The sequence below is a fragment of the Micromesistius poutassou genome (assembly GCF_964030765.1).
Source record: "Micromesistius poutassou genome assembly, chromosome: 8".
NCBI classification, from domain to species: Eukaryota; Metazoa; Chordata; class Actinopteri; order Gadiformes; family Gadidae; genus Micromesistius; species Micromesistius poutassou.
In genome coordinates, this window is record NC_140278.1 from 1,064,449 (window position 1) to 1,080,848 (window position 16,400).

The 16,400-nt window shown below is 42.5% G+C and overlaps 2 protein-coding genes across 2 annotated transcripts; both read left to right on the forward strand.

The window, feature by feature from the left end:
- The first annotated feature begins 1,912 nt into the window (after nucleotides 1-1,912).
- On the forward strand, nucleotides 1,913-6,541 carry rbm12bb (RNA binding motif protein 12Bb). The gene is given in 3 exon segments (XM_084471266.1): nucleotides 1,913-2,021; nucleotides 2,425-4,088; nucleotides 4,090-6,541. Coding segments are annotated over 2 exon segments (2,004 nt in total). The 5' UTR covers nucleotides 1,913-2,021; nucleotides 2,425-4,043; the 3' UTR covers nucleotides 6,049-6,541.
- Nucleotides 6,542-7,416: 875 nt separating this feature from the next.
- Nucleotides 7,417-16,397, forward strand: gra (granulito). Its single transcript, XM_084472156.1, has 6 exons — nucleotides 7,417-7,443; nucleotides 8,239-8,315; nucleotides 9,486-9,550; nucleotides 9,638-9,692; nucleotides 10,820-10,926; nucleotides 16,106-16,397. The coding sequence occupies exons 2-6, from the start codon at nucleotides 8,240-8,242 to the stop codon at nucleotides 16,181-16,183; spliced, it is 381 nt and encodes a 126-aa protein (XP_084328282.1). The 5' UTR covers nucleotides 7,417-7,443; nucleotide 8,239; the 3' UTR covers nucleotides 16,184-16,397.
- The last annotated feature ends 3 nt before the right edge of the window (nucleotides 16,398-16,400 follow it).

Genomic DNA, 16,400 nt, shown 5'->3' on the forward strand with positions numbered 1-16,400 from the left:
AGGCTGGGTTAAGAGAGGGGTCTCCAATCAGGTTAATAGTAATAACTTACGGTGACAGCCCATGAACACGTTCAGCCGTAAACAGATATATACACCGTGGAAATTGTTACGGCGTGTGATGGACCAATACTTTATTTTATCTTGTGTTTATTCCCCTATTGAGATGACACATAACTTATGAATCAATACCACCCATTGATTTGCTTAAGATTGTTCAACTGCCCGTTCAAATGATCAATTTGTGTGTGTGTGTGTGTGTGTGTGTGTGTGTGTGTGTGTGTGTGTGTGTGTGTGTGTGTGTGTGTGTGTGTGTGTGTGTGTGTGTGTGTGTGTGTGGTCCCTATGGCTTCATGGAAATAAACCAACAGCAGATACAAGAGGATCCTTCTCATGGACCACACCAGTGGGGTGGTGTTGGCTGAACACCAGCCGGATGGCTCTTATAGCGTTTGACACAATGATTGTATTCCCTTCATCTGTTTTACCGTCTTGGTCTCCTTTTCAGTGTAAGATGTCGATCATATGGTCAACATCTAGCCTGAACTAGAGTAAAGAAATTGTTTAAAAAAAACAAACAGCCAATTGCAGGAGCAGCCGAATGCAACCTTGTCTTTGTCCAAAACACTCTCCACTCTCTTTCTGGTGCACCTATATTCTAAATTTCTAACCTATCGTCCAAATGATCGTTGGTAAAGTAAAGTTATCATGCAGGACTTCCGTGGAAGCACAGGTAGAACATATAAATAGTACATCAACAGATCTGTTCAATTAAAGTGGAAATCATTTCAGTGAGTAATTTTAAACAAGCCAGAAGCCGTAGAAGGCCAGACAAGAAGCACTACCTCCTCCAGTTGAATCAGCAGGGGGTCAGAGATCTGATACTCTGGGTTGGTGGAAGGAGAAGCACTGTTCTGTCTGGTTCATGTTTATGAAGTACTGCTGCTGCTGGTAGGCGGTCAGTGGTCCAGGCAGGGAGAATTATGAAGTCAGAGGTAAGAAAATAAAAGCACACATACAGCTGTAACACAGCACACAACTTTAACAGTATCATATAAGCTTTTTATAATAATTTCTTTATTTGCACTATTGTCTTTGCTCTTTGCTGCTGTAACACTGCAAATTTTGTGGGACTATTAAAGGATTACCTTATCTTATCTTAATTAACTGTGCTTACTTGATCACTCTGGTGACCATTTCTCCAGCCCCTGAGGAAGGGCTTGGCGGTGGCCATGAGATGAGAAGATAAAGAGGATTAATATCGGTAAATAAATCTTTATAAATATCACATTGGGACGAATCAGTAAATACTGTCATCAGTCGGACTATGTTGTCATTCTCGAATGTCTGTTCAACAGAGAAGAGATTGGTGCACATGTAAGGTAAGCTCTTTTTTGTTATGCTATTCCCACATCTATAAAATATAATAAAGCTAGACCTATACTAGAACAAAAATATACTGAAATCTGCAAATAGGCATATTTTATATTTCTTTAACCCATCTCCTTTGGGTCATTGTCTGGAACTGAGGCAGTTAGCACTAGGTGGAGCTAGAGGTCATCACCTCGCTCTTTCATGTACAAACTTAACGCGGACAATATTAATAGAATACATATTGTTGGTTGATTTAATTAAAACACAAACAAATGAGTCTACTCAACGTCACCCCTTCTCACAGTCCTGTAACCGTTAGCAACTATCTTTCTAAATCATTGAGCAGCTGTCCAAAAATATGAAGTTCATGCCTCATGGATGTCAAATTTATCTTCAAAACTGCTGTTATCACCTTTCAAGTTCATTGAGTCGACCTGCATACACACCTCTGTTTTCCATAACCTTTACATATTGCCCTAAGTGTGTTTCTGGTTACTGCTGAATGTCACAGCGCCCCACCTGGCGGGGCTCAGCGCCACTGGAGGACTCGCTCGCTACAGGACCGTGGCGTGGGACGGGCCTGAATAAATCAAATAGATCAAGTTTGGTTTCTGCTGAAAGTACATTTCTCATCAGTGCTAGCCGTTTGTGTAAGTTTTGACATTTAGCTAGACCCGATGATATGTAAAATCTGCTTACATAGTGTAACGTCGGTAGCTGTGCTGAGGGGTGTAGCCGCCTAGCTAGCGCTTGAGGCCTGGTTAGCTTGTTAGCATTCGTTAGCAAAGACACACACCGACTTTGTTATGATGATGGCATAAATAAAGGCACTTAAAGACACTTTTTTTTCAAGTAGGGTTTTATGTTAGCCCTGGTGATGGTGCATTTATTTTATTATGACTTAAGTAATTCCAACAAACTAGCGGTAGCTTACTACACGACTGCTATTCATTAGGCCTGCGTTGTTTGTTCATTGTAAGAAACTCATTTTAATCCTATGTCTTAACGTTTAGTCACCTTATGATGAATAATGTATGGATTTTTTTTCCACAGTGACGTGTTGTAATGTCTGCCTTCAACTGCACCGCTAAGAAGGACACCTGTGTTTTGCTAGTCACTGCTAGTAGTGAATATGAGTAGTGAGTGATTCGTGTTAACCGATGGCCTGGTTAGAAGTGGGGCGGTTTTGCATTGATTAAAGTTAGTTTGGGAATATGCTCGTTTTCATATATTTTAGCCATCTCTGCTTGTTGCCTTGTACGTTCGTTTGTGTAGGATTTGTTTCTTTTGAAACCGAATGTTCAATATACTGGTGTTATTTGTTATTGGTTAGGCTTTTAGTTACAAAAGTATTTTCCTGATATGAGGAAATTCTCTCTCTCTGACTGTGGCCTTATACCTATGTGGAAACTCTAGATCTGGTTTAAACGTTAAGTTATGCTGTACAAGTCTCCATGATAAAGGAGGTGAGTGGTAGTGATGTCGCTGTTTGGATTCATCAAAGATTGTACTTCTGTCACCAGTGACAGCCATGGTCTCACTGGAGTTTTAATTAGGCTAGTGACTACTTGTAAAATAGGAGGATGGACTATGTTTCCAAATTGCTGTCATCATATGTTCTGTCTTTTATTTTTCCCCAACCTTAATCAGAAAGAGTGCTTCAGAACTCAAAATCTATGTCCAGCAATTTGCAGAAAGCCGGATTTTCACGTACAGCTCAAATATTTGGTCAACATTACTGCAAGTCTAACAATTGCACAATTAGTTGAACTGAGCAATGCATAATATGAAACCTAGAATACAAAATGCTCTTTCCTGGCATTCATGGCCACACCATGGTCAACTGACATCAGATCTTTAAGCTGTAGTTCAGATAATTTTGTACTTCAAGATTTGATAATCTGGGTAGAGGAAAAACTTTGTTTTAATACAGTTTTTGGTTAGGGTATAAATAAACGTTTCTTTTGATGGACTGGTTTGTAAACACACATTTTGACTTCAAATTAGCCAACCCTCAGACCCTCAGAGGTTAAGATGTGTGGTTTCTGACTTGTGTAGTGTGGTGGATTCTACTGTACTGGTCTTGATTAAAACGAAAGCATGTAAAGATTTTTGAGCTGGAATGCAATTCAGGCTGGAATGCTTTTCATGAAACACAAGGTCTGCCATACGTTTTAAGTTCAAAATGTTTTTCAAGTAATATTTGATTACTCATGAGGAATCTTTGGTCCTAAAGTCTTCATTACGGAGTATTTTTGGTTGTTGTTGGGCAATCATTTTGAGCATCTTGTTGGTTGCATCTGGTTGGTTGTTTTATTTACATAATTTTTGTAGATTGGTTTAATGCACTTCCTTTGCCATACCATCTCATATCAGACTATTGGGTGTCTGAGAAGATAATAGGCTCATAATATGGCCCCATTTTGTTATTTGACTAATCCCCTTGCCATTTTGATAAAAGGAAATGGCAACTTGATTTCTGATTTTCTTTCATATTGCAATCAAGAGTGATTGCTTTGTTTTTGTTGGATTTTCCAATCAATTTGTTGTGGACTGCACTCAAATCCTTTCATGCTTGTTGCAGTGGCTATCTTTAATGGTGTTCCTCCATGTATTGAAGTACACCCTTCCAATGAAGTTCAGTGGTGTTGTATTGGAATGCCTAGGAATGAATGGTGGTCAAGCAAGGCTCCGTCAGCAATAATGTGATTCTGTACCCCCTCTGTCTGCAGGTGCTGTTGTTTTTGCGTCGGCATGGCGGTGGTCATCCGTTTACAGGGCCTTAGAATCTCAGCAGGTTCCGAGGACATTCGCACTTTCTTCACTGGCCTCAAAATCCCTGATGGTGGGGTGCATATTATTGGTGGGGAGAACGAAGAGGCTTTCATCATCTTTGCTTCTGATGAAGATGCACGAAGAGCCATGATACGTTCAGGAGGCTGTATCAAGGGGTCCCATGTTAACTTGCTTCTGAGCAGTAAATCAGAAATGCAGAGCCTTCTGGAAGAAAGTACAAAAAACGCAGAGCTGGATCAAAAGAGACCACTTAAGGACGGTTCCAGACGACTCCATGGTGATGTTCCAGTGGGACCTAGAAGAACTAACCACCCAGATGCAGGCAGGAGTTCGGGTGGCAGGGCAGGTCATTCTCCGACCAGGTACCGGAGGACTGCAACTCCCTCCAATGATGACTTGTACGTGTTTCTGAAGGGAATGCCCTTCTCGGTGACTGAATCTGATGTGAGACAGTTTTTTGATGGTTTGCTGGTTGATGGCATAATCTTAATGAAAAATGGACGTGGTCAAAATAATGGGCTAGGGCTTGTTAAATTTGCAACAAGACAGGATGCAAGAGATGGCATAAAGAGAGACAGGGGATACATTGGGTCAAGGTTTGTGGAAGTGTATTTGGCAACTGAAGAACAATGGCATGAGCTTGGTGGTGGTGTTGGAGGTTACAACAATAATGGGAAGTTTCAAAGGGGAAAGTCACCACAGGACCTTGCAAGGCAGCCACGTCGCCTGAGATCACGATCCCCTGTTGCCATCCAGCCCAACTCGGCCTGCACTGAAGAGTTTTGTGTTTTGCTGGAAAATCTGTCTTATTCAACGGATAAAAGAAACATTAAAGAACTTTTCCACCATGCAAGACTTCAGGATGACCAGATACTGTACCTGCTAGACAGTGGGGGTAGGAGAACAAGATCAGCATTTGTGCTGTTTAAAAGCCTGAGCCACTACTGCGCTGCCTTGACTCACCACAAAGAAGAATTCCTCAACAGGAATGTGTATATATCTCCAATTTCAAGAGAGAAGATGCTCTCTATTCTGGAGTCGCGTAACCCCAAAGAGGGACCTTCCGAGGCGACGGAAAGGTTTAAAGGAAGCCCTCCAAGTCCGCAAGGAGATCCCTACGACTCTGAGAAAGTGTGTCTCTATGTTCAGAATATGCCCTTTGATGTGCGAAAAGTTGAGATCATGGACTTCTTCTTTGGGTTCAATATAACTGAGGATAGCGTTCTCTTGCTTCGTGACCACAAAGGTGCGGGTATTGGAGAGGCTTTGGTTGTCTTTCGGTTTGAAGGAGAGGCTATGAATGCTCAATCTCTGAATGGGCAGAGGTTTCTTGGGTCACAAGTGGTGTTGAAATGCATTGCACGGTCTGAGATGCGGGAGTTTGGCGTGGAGCCCCCAGTGCTTCAAGAGCCAATGCCATGTGAAGAAAGGCATTCTGCACGGAGCAGCAGCGAAGGACCCTATCCTGGTGACATGGACTACCCAAACATGAGGGAACCATCCCATGCTGATATGCCGATGGCTAATCTCCAGGTTCAAATCCATGGCGGCAGCGGTAGGGATTCTCTCGTGCATTATCCTCAAGGGGGAGGAAATGGATCATCGCACACAGACATGGCTCCCGCTGCACAGAATTTCGATGGTCCTACTTGCCTAAAGCTTGTCAACTTGCCGTCTCAAATCAAGATGGATGAGGTCTATGACTTTTGCTATGGATATCGTGTCATCCCCGGATCTGTCTCACTGCAGTACAATAAAAATGGCATGCCCAAAGGCTCTGCAACAGTAGTGTTTGAATCTCGCCAGGAGGCATTGACGGCAGTTCGAGAACTCAGTGGAAGACCAATTGGTAATCGAAAAATACAGCTGGTTTTTGTGTGAACATGGAGTGCTGTTTGGGGTTATGATATTTAAAACAAATGGCTTATAAACTAATTTTTAATTCTTTCATTTGTTTGTTTTTTATTAAGCCATTGTTTGTCAAATTCATTTTGAGATGATCTTTAACCTTAAGTCAATGTATCGTCACTTTTATTTTGTGTTGAATACAAATGTTATTACCAACAATTGCTTCATATTATTGAACGTTTCACATAAGCATTATTTCATTTGTGACATCTGTTGTGAAAAGATCTGAAACATTTATTTGGGAAGGGAATGAATTTGTGTAACTATTTTAGGAGGAAAACCTTAATGCAAGATTTACATCGCAACTTAGACAATGTCAACAATTAAACTGGGGTCTTGGAAAACAGGCAAAATAATTTAATTGGTTTTGACTCCTTTAGGATTTGTTGGTTATTGTGTATATGCACATGTGTTTAAGAAGTTGTTGGTTGAGGTTTCCTTTTCCTTTCCACAGTCATGACTTGATGCCCCACAAGGCAAAGCTAAAGAAGTAAAGTTATTTTCAAAAAAGGAAATGTTTTTTAATTGAAAGCAAGCTGAGCCTTTTAAAAATTTACCGTAGATAAACATAAACTGATAAACATAGCTCATACTGCTTTTTAGCTACTGCAGAATCGAGTTGAAGTCGTCAATAAAATATGAGCACAGGACAAGGATGGGCGCTGATCGTTCATAGGCCCGCCCCTTATTAATGGTAGTTAGGAGGGTTCACAGCGTAACTAACCCAGGACCATTTATTCAGTTACTACGGTTAGCTTTGTCTTATTATTAGACAATGTTTGAATTCAGAAAACACCGGCCATGCATTCAGTTTAATCTATGTAGTGGTATAATTGGTTTCATGATCCACTGTATTTCCGGTTTCCATTTGACCATGTCAACAAATGTATTCACATTGACCTGCATCCAAGAATTGAACATGGACAAATGCACCAGTACCTTTATTTATTGGTCAATTGTTTTTCTTTATAGTAAACTTAAAGTGAGACGTGCTCGGGTTTTAATAAGATTGTACTATCAAGAAGGATCCCGTCAATGCTGCAGTAGGGAAAGTTAAATGTCTAAGTAATTATTCCGTGTATAGTTTTTGTTTAAACCATGCCGGATGTTCAGAGTAAGGTAGATGTAATAATGTGGGATCTAAAAGCTTTAAACACAACAGCGCCATGCCATCGACTAAGTAAAGCCAGAGCCTGAGTGAGTAGAGGAGATTGACCCGACCGGCTGAGTGACAGGCCTCCGCGGAGCGATATCATCATATCACACACATCCCACTCCGCTGATTGACAAGCCCCCGCGGAGGGATATCACGCTCATCCCACTCTGGAAAACCAACAACGAGGGAGTGCATGTTCCCAGGAGAGACAGGTGAATGATTTTTAAAGGACATTTAATGAATATATTGTACAATCCAACATCGTTACCCACATAATATGCTTATTTGGACTCTGTTGATAAAATGTGTCCTGTTAAGAGAGGAATAAGTCGGCTGGTCGAACTGATAAAGTGGTCAGTCGTAGCTCACCGACCGAGGCGTGCTATCATCAGCACATCCTACTGATTAGAGTTCACAACGCCATGGTTACTGTCTGTTTACCGGTTTAAATACCGAAATTAATCAACAGTTGTCTTTTACTGGTTAATCAACCGAACAGTTGACTTTTACTGGTGAATTAACTGAGCGGTTGACTAGCAGATGTCGGCCCAAATCATGAACTTGTGGGTCGCGGTGTGAGCGTGTGACGCGCGGCAGGCCGGTGGGTTAACTCCGGGGACCCACGGAGCCCTCCGTGATGTCCCATGGACGGCAGGTCGACCGGTGCATGCCTACTATGTTCAATAAAAAAAAGACATAACGTCGATGACCAGTATGTATGCTGTAGGCATCTCCCTCAAGAACTTTAGGCTGAAACCAAAGCTGTTCACCTCTGAACTGTTTAGTTAACAACTGTCTCCGAGTGTCAATGAGCCACTAAAGGTGATGTTTAGCATAGATATATTTTGTCCTCTACTAAATGTTCTCTTACATACCTTTTCCACTTACAATACAAGTAATTTGTATCATTTGACATCAAAAAGTTAAAGGCGGAGACAAAGTCTGTCGATTCCTGTGCAACTGCGAAGAGTTGGAGGTTATTTTGGAGTAATTCAAGTCTTCTTCAGGATGGAGGTAACGAGAAGGAGACTGCAGAAGCACCTGGAGCCGGCTCGACCCCTGCGGCGCGGCACCGTGGACCAGGGTAAAGGAGGGCGTGTTGGCTTTAGCCTGGACCAGGGTAAAGGACGGCGTGTTGGCTTTAGCCTGGACCAGGGTAAAGGACGGCGTGTTGGCTTTAGCCTGGACCAGGGTAAAGGAGGGCGTGTTGGCTTTAGCCTGGACCAGGGTAAAGGAGGGTGTGTTGGCTTTAGCCTGGACCAGGGTAAAGGAGGGTGTGTTGGCTTTAGCCTGGACCAGGGTAAAGGGCCTGGACCAGGGTAAAGGAGGGCGTGTTGGCTTTAGCCTGGACCAGGGTAAAGGAGGGCGTGTTGGCTTTAGCCTGGACCAGGGTAAAGGAGGGTGTGTTGGCTTTAGCCTGGACCAGGGTAAAGGAGGGTGTGTTGGCTTTAGCCTGGACCAGGGTAAAGGGCCTGGACCAGGGTAAAGGAGGGCGTGTTGGCTTTAGCCTGGACCAGGGTAAAGGAGGGTGTGTTGGCTTTAGCCTGGACCAGGGTAAAGGAGGGTGTGTTGGCTTTAGCCTGGACCAGGGTAAAGGGCCTGGACCAGGGTAAAGGAGGGCGTGTTGGCTTTAGCCTGGACCAGGGTATAGAGACCATGGAGCGCTTTAGCCTGGACCAGGGTATAGAGACCATGGAGCACTTTAGCCTGGACCAGGGTATAGAGACCATGGAGCGCTTTAGCCTGGACCAGGGTATAGAGACCATGGAGCGCTTTAGCCTGGACCAGGGTATAGAGACCATGGAGCGCTTTAGCCTGGACCAGGGTATAGAGACCATGGAGCGCTTTAGCCTGGACCAGGGTATAGAGACCATGGAGCGCTTTAGCCTGGACCAGGGTATAGAGACCATGGAGCGCTTTAGCCTGGACCAGGGTATAGAGACCATGGAGCGCTTTAGCCTGGACCAGGGTATAGAGACCATGGAGCGCTTTAGCCTGGACCAGGGTATAGAGACCATGGAGCGCTTTAGCCTGGACCAGGGTATAGAGACCATGGAGCGCTTTAGCCTGGACCAGGGTATAGAGACCATGGAGCGCTTTAGCCTGGACCAGGGTATAGAGACCATGGAGCACTTTAGCCTGGACCAGGGTATAGAGACCATGGAGCGCTTTAGCCTGGACCAGGGTATAGAGACCATGGAGCGCTTTAGCCTGGCCATATAGTTATAGTTCTGTTAACAACTACCTCCACTAGGGGCTGATGATTGCACCACCGCAGACACACCTGCAGACACACCGCGGCCGGTGGAGCACCAACAGGTAAGGCTTCTGCCCTATAAACCATCAGTGCCCTGTGTTGCTTTATCTGTTTATTAATGTGTATGCATCTTTTTTCTGTCCAATAAGAATATTACTGTAGAGCAATTCTACAAAATAATTCGCCTACACACACCGAAGCAAGGTAAGGAAATACGGACATTTGATGGAATAGGTTACTAATTCCAATGTTTATTTTACTATGTATGAACATATAATACTCAATTTACAGTGTGGTATGGTTAAAAACAGTGCAATATATCACTGCCCGCTGTTTATATTGGCCTGACTTAACATGTGGCCCTGTCCCAAAATAACATATCAACAGCCATGAGGCTCATGTATTGGAAATGGAGAGTTAAAAGGGTCATTATACGGCAATTCACCATGACGTCACACTATGTTCTTCCGGGTGGCAAAAGCCGATGCGTTCTCCGTTGGCACCACTAGTAAACAAACCCTTCCACGATCGAGAAAACAGAGTAAATGGCTTGAATTAATGATTTTCTTCTTGCGGGGTGCTACGGGACGTCTCATTAATATATATATATATATATATATATATATATATATATTTATATAGTTTTCGTCATCGTTTCAACTTCAGATCAACAACAATGTTTTGTTGACTGTGTGACATAGTCTTTATTGTTATTTATTTTTTATTATTATTTGTGTTTACAGCCGGCTGGATGGCTTCAGGTCAGTGGTAGCCGCTCGTTCTGCCACCCGGAAGTGTCGTTATGGCTATTGTTTACTAACATTCTGAAATGCCGTATTTAGAAAGTGTTCAGATTTTCATTATTAGCTCATATTGTGGGCCTTTGTCGGTCCATTAAGACATTAAGCACTTCATCATAGGGCTGCTTAATTATGGAAAAAATCATAATCACGATTATTTTGGTCAATATTGAAATCTCGATTATTCAAACGATTATTTTTGAGTTTGAAAACATGACGCATTTATTCATAATTTCTCTCCAAAAAAAACACTTTGTAAATGAGAACTTTGAAATTTCCCCTTAAAAATATACACAAAATGGTCAAAAAGAAAATGAAGTCCAGATATGAATCTAGCTGTTCTGCAATTTCTATGAAAATTATTGCCCTACTTCATCATTGGTTGGTTAAGATGTGATTGACTTCATATTGGAGTTTCTTATTTACATTAGAAAAACTAAAGATCACATACAAATGTATGATTCACATATTGCTGTTTATTTGACACTGTAAGATGTAATGTTTATCACACGTGTTCTCATTTTGTCTTAGGGAGAATATCCTACACGAGAGAGGTTCTATGTGAGCTGGCATCCTCACCTGTGGCCAAGAAAAAGCCTGAATATTTGCCAGAACACCCCATAGTCTTGGAAAAGGCAGTATGTACCAAAACCGTTACTTTGTCTTGGAAACCCTATTCGTAGTGCGGTATTATGTAGTGGTTTGGAGTAATGTTACAAGGTATGATCCCGCAGCCTACCTATGGCATCATTGAGCTCACTTACAGGTGCGGTCAGAGCTACTGTAAATACTAGTAAATTACTACTGTAAACAACTAAGCAGCAGGTAAGCCTTATACATACAGGTAGCATGTTTACCTAGCAGATCACAAGTCCATTCATTTCCAGTGCAAGCGTTTAGTATTTTTATTGCTTTGTAATGTCTAGAGCCCAGAACGCCTCAAAATCCAAAGCGAGCACCAAATCCATCTGACAGGAGTGCATTAAGACTGACCAAGGCAGAAGACTGGTCTGTGCGTTACAAACTCGTACCAGGTTGTCGGGATGCAAGGAAGCCAAATATTTCAGTGGCGGCTGGTGGTTTTTAAAGTGAGGGAGGAAGGACTGCGCGCTTGGTTGCCATTGGCCTGCTTGCACTGTTAGTGGAGTATGGTGGCATGAGTATGTGAGACTCAAGTTGTTTCAGGGTGTTTTGGTGAACTACAAAATAGCAGGGAGGGATAATTATGTGAATAGAATTGATACAAATCCACCAGTGGCAGCATTGTACGTTGAAATCTGGTAGGCAGCATATCTAGGACTACAAGGGCAGAAGGAAAGGATGCAAAGCCAATTAGTCAAATCAGGCCGACTCTTGATTTGTAAAACTATATAAAAAAATCTGGGCCTATCATTGGGCCTATTTTTGCTAGGGATGTTCGTTCGATACTCGTGCGCTAGTCGACTCGTGCTCAAGTCGACTCTAAAAATAGAATCGTTTTTTTCTATATTTATTTGTATAAACTTCTTAAATGTCCTGTTCAAAACGTTGCAACAACTTTCTGTTTTCAAAATAACCAATTAATAATTATAGCCGGAGATATGCTGCCCATAAGCGTAGTCGAGGCGAAGGGGTTCCACGACGATCTGATCGCATTTCTCGAGACAGATTACACCATGCCATGTCGCCAAACTATGACTGTGGCTGGAGAAAATGTACAGCGAAGGAGCAGGCTCCATGAGATCCTGTCCTTAGCGGCATTAAGCTATGTAGCTTAAATAATGACATAATCAGGCCGTATAGAATGCAACATGTTTAATAGTCTAACTTTCAAATAGATGGGAAAAAACATGAACTTACGAGTAGCGTATGTGTGTGCACGAGACTGGCAGTGTGTGTGTGTCAGCGAGTGAGCGGACGAGCGAGGAGAGCGTCAGTCTAGTGAAGAAACGAACGAGTCCGGTTGTGTGAATAAAGTACCATCCTGTCAAGAATCGGTGGCCGCTTCATTCCGACCTATAAGCAGACCCACTGCCGGTCAAAGCACACAAAACACTAGAGACAGGGAACACGAGCTTGGCCCACTCTGCATTAATGTAGTTCAGATCGCATGAGGACTTGGCAGGCTGTGGAGAAATGCAGTCCTCCATAGCCACGGAGCGCTGTCATCACAGCGAGGGCATCTCGTTGCAGGCTCACGGCATCGATAAGAGGAGCAGTGTCAGCAGACTATTATTTAGACAGATTATTAGCAAATTTCAATCTGACAATTTGACCAGAGAGATACAATTTTGATAATAGCGTGGCAGCGTGCGTGCATGGCAACGCGTACATCAAATTAAATGTTTTCATGTCTTAAATTCCGTTGCCAAGAGGAGGCGCGCAGCATTAATATCCTAATTTTAAAAATGAGTCGGCCGACGCCAACACATTTTGCCTATTGTAAATTGACATGATGGTAAATGTTCACAATCCCGCTCTATGCTCTGTGGTATTTTGTTTATCGTCATCAAATGCATTATTGGTGTGCTTCTGAGCACAACCGTTGCAATATGACGGGCGGGCCGCTGTCTTAAGGGAAAGCGCAGACCCTTTGAGCTCCGCAACTGCTGCAGCCAAGGGGCCAAAAAAAAAAATATCTATTGATTTTTCCGACACGTCGACTCACAAAATACTGAGTCGTTAACGTCCCTAATTTTTGCCCTTAATGACTGAAGCTATTGGTTGTAATTTGGCTATGTTTATTCTCAGCTACATTTGTTTTAAAGACCGGGTAAACCAAAAATAATTATGGGTTTTGAGTTTATAATACCACAGGAAAATATATTATTAACCACCCTGCCAAATTTGAAGGACTAAAAAAATCGCGAAGTATATAAAATTATGCTTCAAAGTTGATGAAAAATGAGCAGTAATCCCTGGCTCAGGACGGTGGGGGCGTGTGCGCTGCAGGCCAGGAAACCACGCCCATCACCGGAGAGCCAACTGCAAACTGACAATTCAAACCAGACTCGTGAGCGGTAAAACCATAGACGGGTGAAACCACAGAATGCTAGTGCGCGGTTAATGTATTTATACCTAGAGGGCAGCAGGGGGCGGGTTTATGTGAGTATGACCGCTTTACGTAACGCGGTCTTCGATGTAGACCCGCCCATTTTAAACCTGCACACAGAACATTCTCTGAGGCCTAGCTCCTCAAGGAAATGATGAATGGGAAAAATATTTTTTACATGTTTTGAGGGACACATTTAAGGCCTAATTAATATGATAAGAAGAAAAATACTGAATTTGGTTTACCCGGTCTTTAAGAAAAATGACACGACCAAAAGTGATGCTATTTAAAATGCATCATGCTCTGAATCTAACATCCTTTCCACAATATCAAACAGAATGGTCAGAGTAACAAACAATTAAAAGAACAACAAGAACATAATTTCTAACTATTGACATGGGCTGTAAGCCTAACATTGTTTGAGGCAAATGTGGATGTTAATGGTTTCAGAATTTTTTTCATGGTGTTAAACCAATTAAGATTGTGGGACTTCATTTATAGATCAAGTCAATCCTCCTCGCTGTTTGTGTTAACGATATCAGTGACCTGGTCATACCAAACGGGTTATTTTTAGAGTGATTTCAGAATAACGGTGTGTGTAGCTCCACGTTTTCGCCACCCTTTCAGACAGCTTGGTGAGTGTCGAAAAATAGGTAGGCTCAGCGCGTTTATTTCGGCGGACTTTTGGCAGTGGAAACGCCAATATAAGCGAACCGAGCCGCATTCATTCATCACAGTAGTCTGTTCTCAACTGTCAGTACGTTTACATGCACAGCTTAATCCGATTAAAGCCATAGTTCGACTATGCTCCGCAATTGGACAACTGCTATTGTCCGGTTATACATGGAGGTGAGAAAATCGATTAATTGGCCGAAGCGTGTCATACCCCGGTACGATAGGTGGCGCTGTGCCCATTTCAACTAGTGGTAATAGAGCCACCGGCTGACCTCTTTACGTCACCAGCAACAACAAACTCAGGCAGCATTCGAGAAAGATGTTTTCAGTAGACAGCTGTCCATATAATTTCTCCGACACTCCATTGTTCCAACCTCTCGGTCGTATGCAGACTCCTCCGGCTGCTCTGCTGGCGGAGGAGTCCGCATACGACCCGAAGTGATTTAAAAATCTGCGCCAGCTTTTTAAATAAATCGCCTATCCGAAGTGAATTGACACCTGTCTGCTGAAAACATCTTTCTCCCGCCAGAGCAGCCCCTCCACTGCCCGTCCGTATACGGCATTCCCCACTGCGGCACTCACCACCTACTTTACAACCTCGTTAATGAAACCACATTTAGAAAAACATGTACTTTTAATTCAGCCTTTGGTGAAATCGAAGCGTAGCGTCTGTGTGCTTCCACCTTTAATGAATGCATGCCATGCATGGTAACTACATTCACCGGCTTCCTCCATCTTTTGCGCCACCTTTTTAAATAAATCGCCGTTTCTTGTTTTCTGACGGCGACAACAACACGACTATCGTCTACTTACGGCTTACGGCCCCGGGAAAAGATCTCAAGCATGCGCAGAACGCAATTCAACGCATAATCCAATCCCATACATGCACGCTTAACTCGACTATGGATCTTATCTAGGAATTATCGAGGGGTCTTAATTCGACTATGAGAAACCCAATTCGATACAGATCTCACACACACACACACACACACACACACACACACACACACACACACACACACACACACACACACACACACACACACACACACACACACACACACACACACACCAAAACAAAAGCTCTTCACCTCTGAATTGTTACCAACTGTCTCTGTGTCAATGAGCCACAAAAGGTGATATTAGCATAGGTTGTATTTTGTCCTCTGCTAAATGTTTTCTTGCATATCCTTTCCACTTACAATACAAGCAATTTGTATCATTTGACATCAAAGATTTAAAGGCAAACCTCAGCTAGCTAATAACGGGACTGAAGGGGTATCAATCATTTGTTGGTAGACAGGAGACTTCCAGAATAAAAAGAAAACAGGAACTAGTGTAGCTCGCCTGTGGTTGGTGGGAGGGCTCTGTGTCAATAGAGCGTAACAGTGACCGCCCCCTTTTGTAACTGCTCTGGTTCCCAGGACTCAGTTTTCCATTCATTGTCTCCATTGACTTTTGGTAAAATCGTTATATAAAGAGTTTGAAGCCTGGAACCAAGCCAATCATCCGTCAGGGTAGTTGTGACCATAAAACATTTGATTCGGGGCAAAAAAATATTTGGAAAACTGAAGAAAAGGCAAAGATACAAGACTGTGTACATTCTTTTTTGTGAACAAGTGAAGGAACTACTCATCCCATAAACAATTGTGAACTTTTTCACAATGGTTACAACCCAGTAGTTTAGTGTGTTTCTTGCATGATGGTTGCTGTGGTAAGCGATTGAGTTCAGTGGCAGGACTTGATGACTTGACTTTCGCGGGTACAGTAAATAACAAATATACCATTGTTTCACAATATAACGGTGTGGTAAGTATACTTACATAATGGCTTTTAATCAAAATCTCTATTGAGAAAATTAATGGGATTTCTCCTTCCGGAACCACATTGTGCGCTCTATAGTGAGATCCTTTTAAACAAAGGTACGGGCTGGCCAGACATTTTTATTTGTAGAATATACTGTATAGGATGTGATTGTGTGTGTGTGTGTGTGTGTGTGTGTGTGTGTGTGTGTGTGTGTGTGTGTGTGTGTGTGTGTGTGTGTGTGTGTGTGTGTGTGTGTGTGTGTGTGTGTGTGTGTGTGTGTGTGTGTGTGTGTGTGTGTGTTACAGAGGGAACATCATCTCATTCTCCAGCAAACTAGAAAGGAATCACTTCGGACTTCGGATGAAAACAAATATCTACAATAATTGTACTTTTTGATATTGTATTAAAATACTTATAAATCTTTGATGTATGGCCTTTTCTGACACATTTGCTGCGGAATTGATTTGTTACATAATTTAAATTGTATATTGTTTAAATCTCTTTTGGACTACTATATGATTATATTCTTTGAAATTTGTTACAGGTGTCTATTTTCATTTTATTGTTTTAGCTTTTGGATGTATACTTTGTCGCAAACAG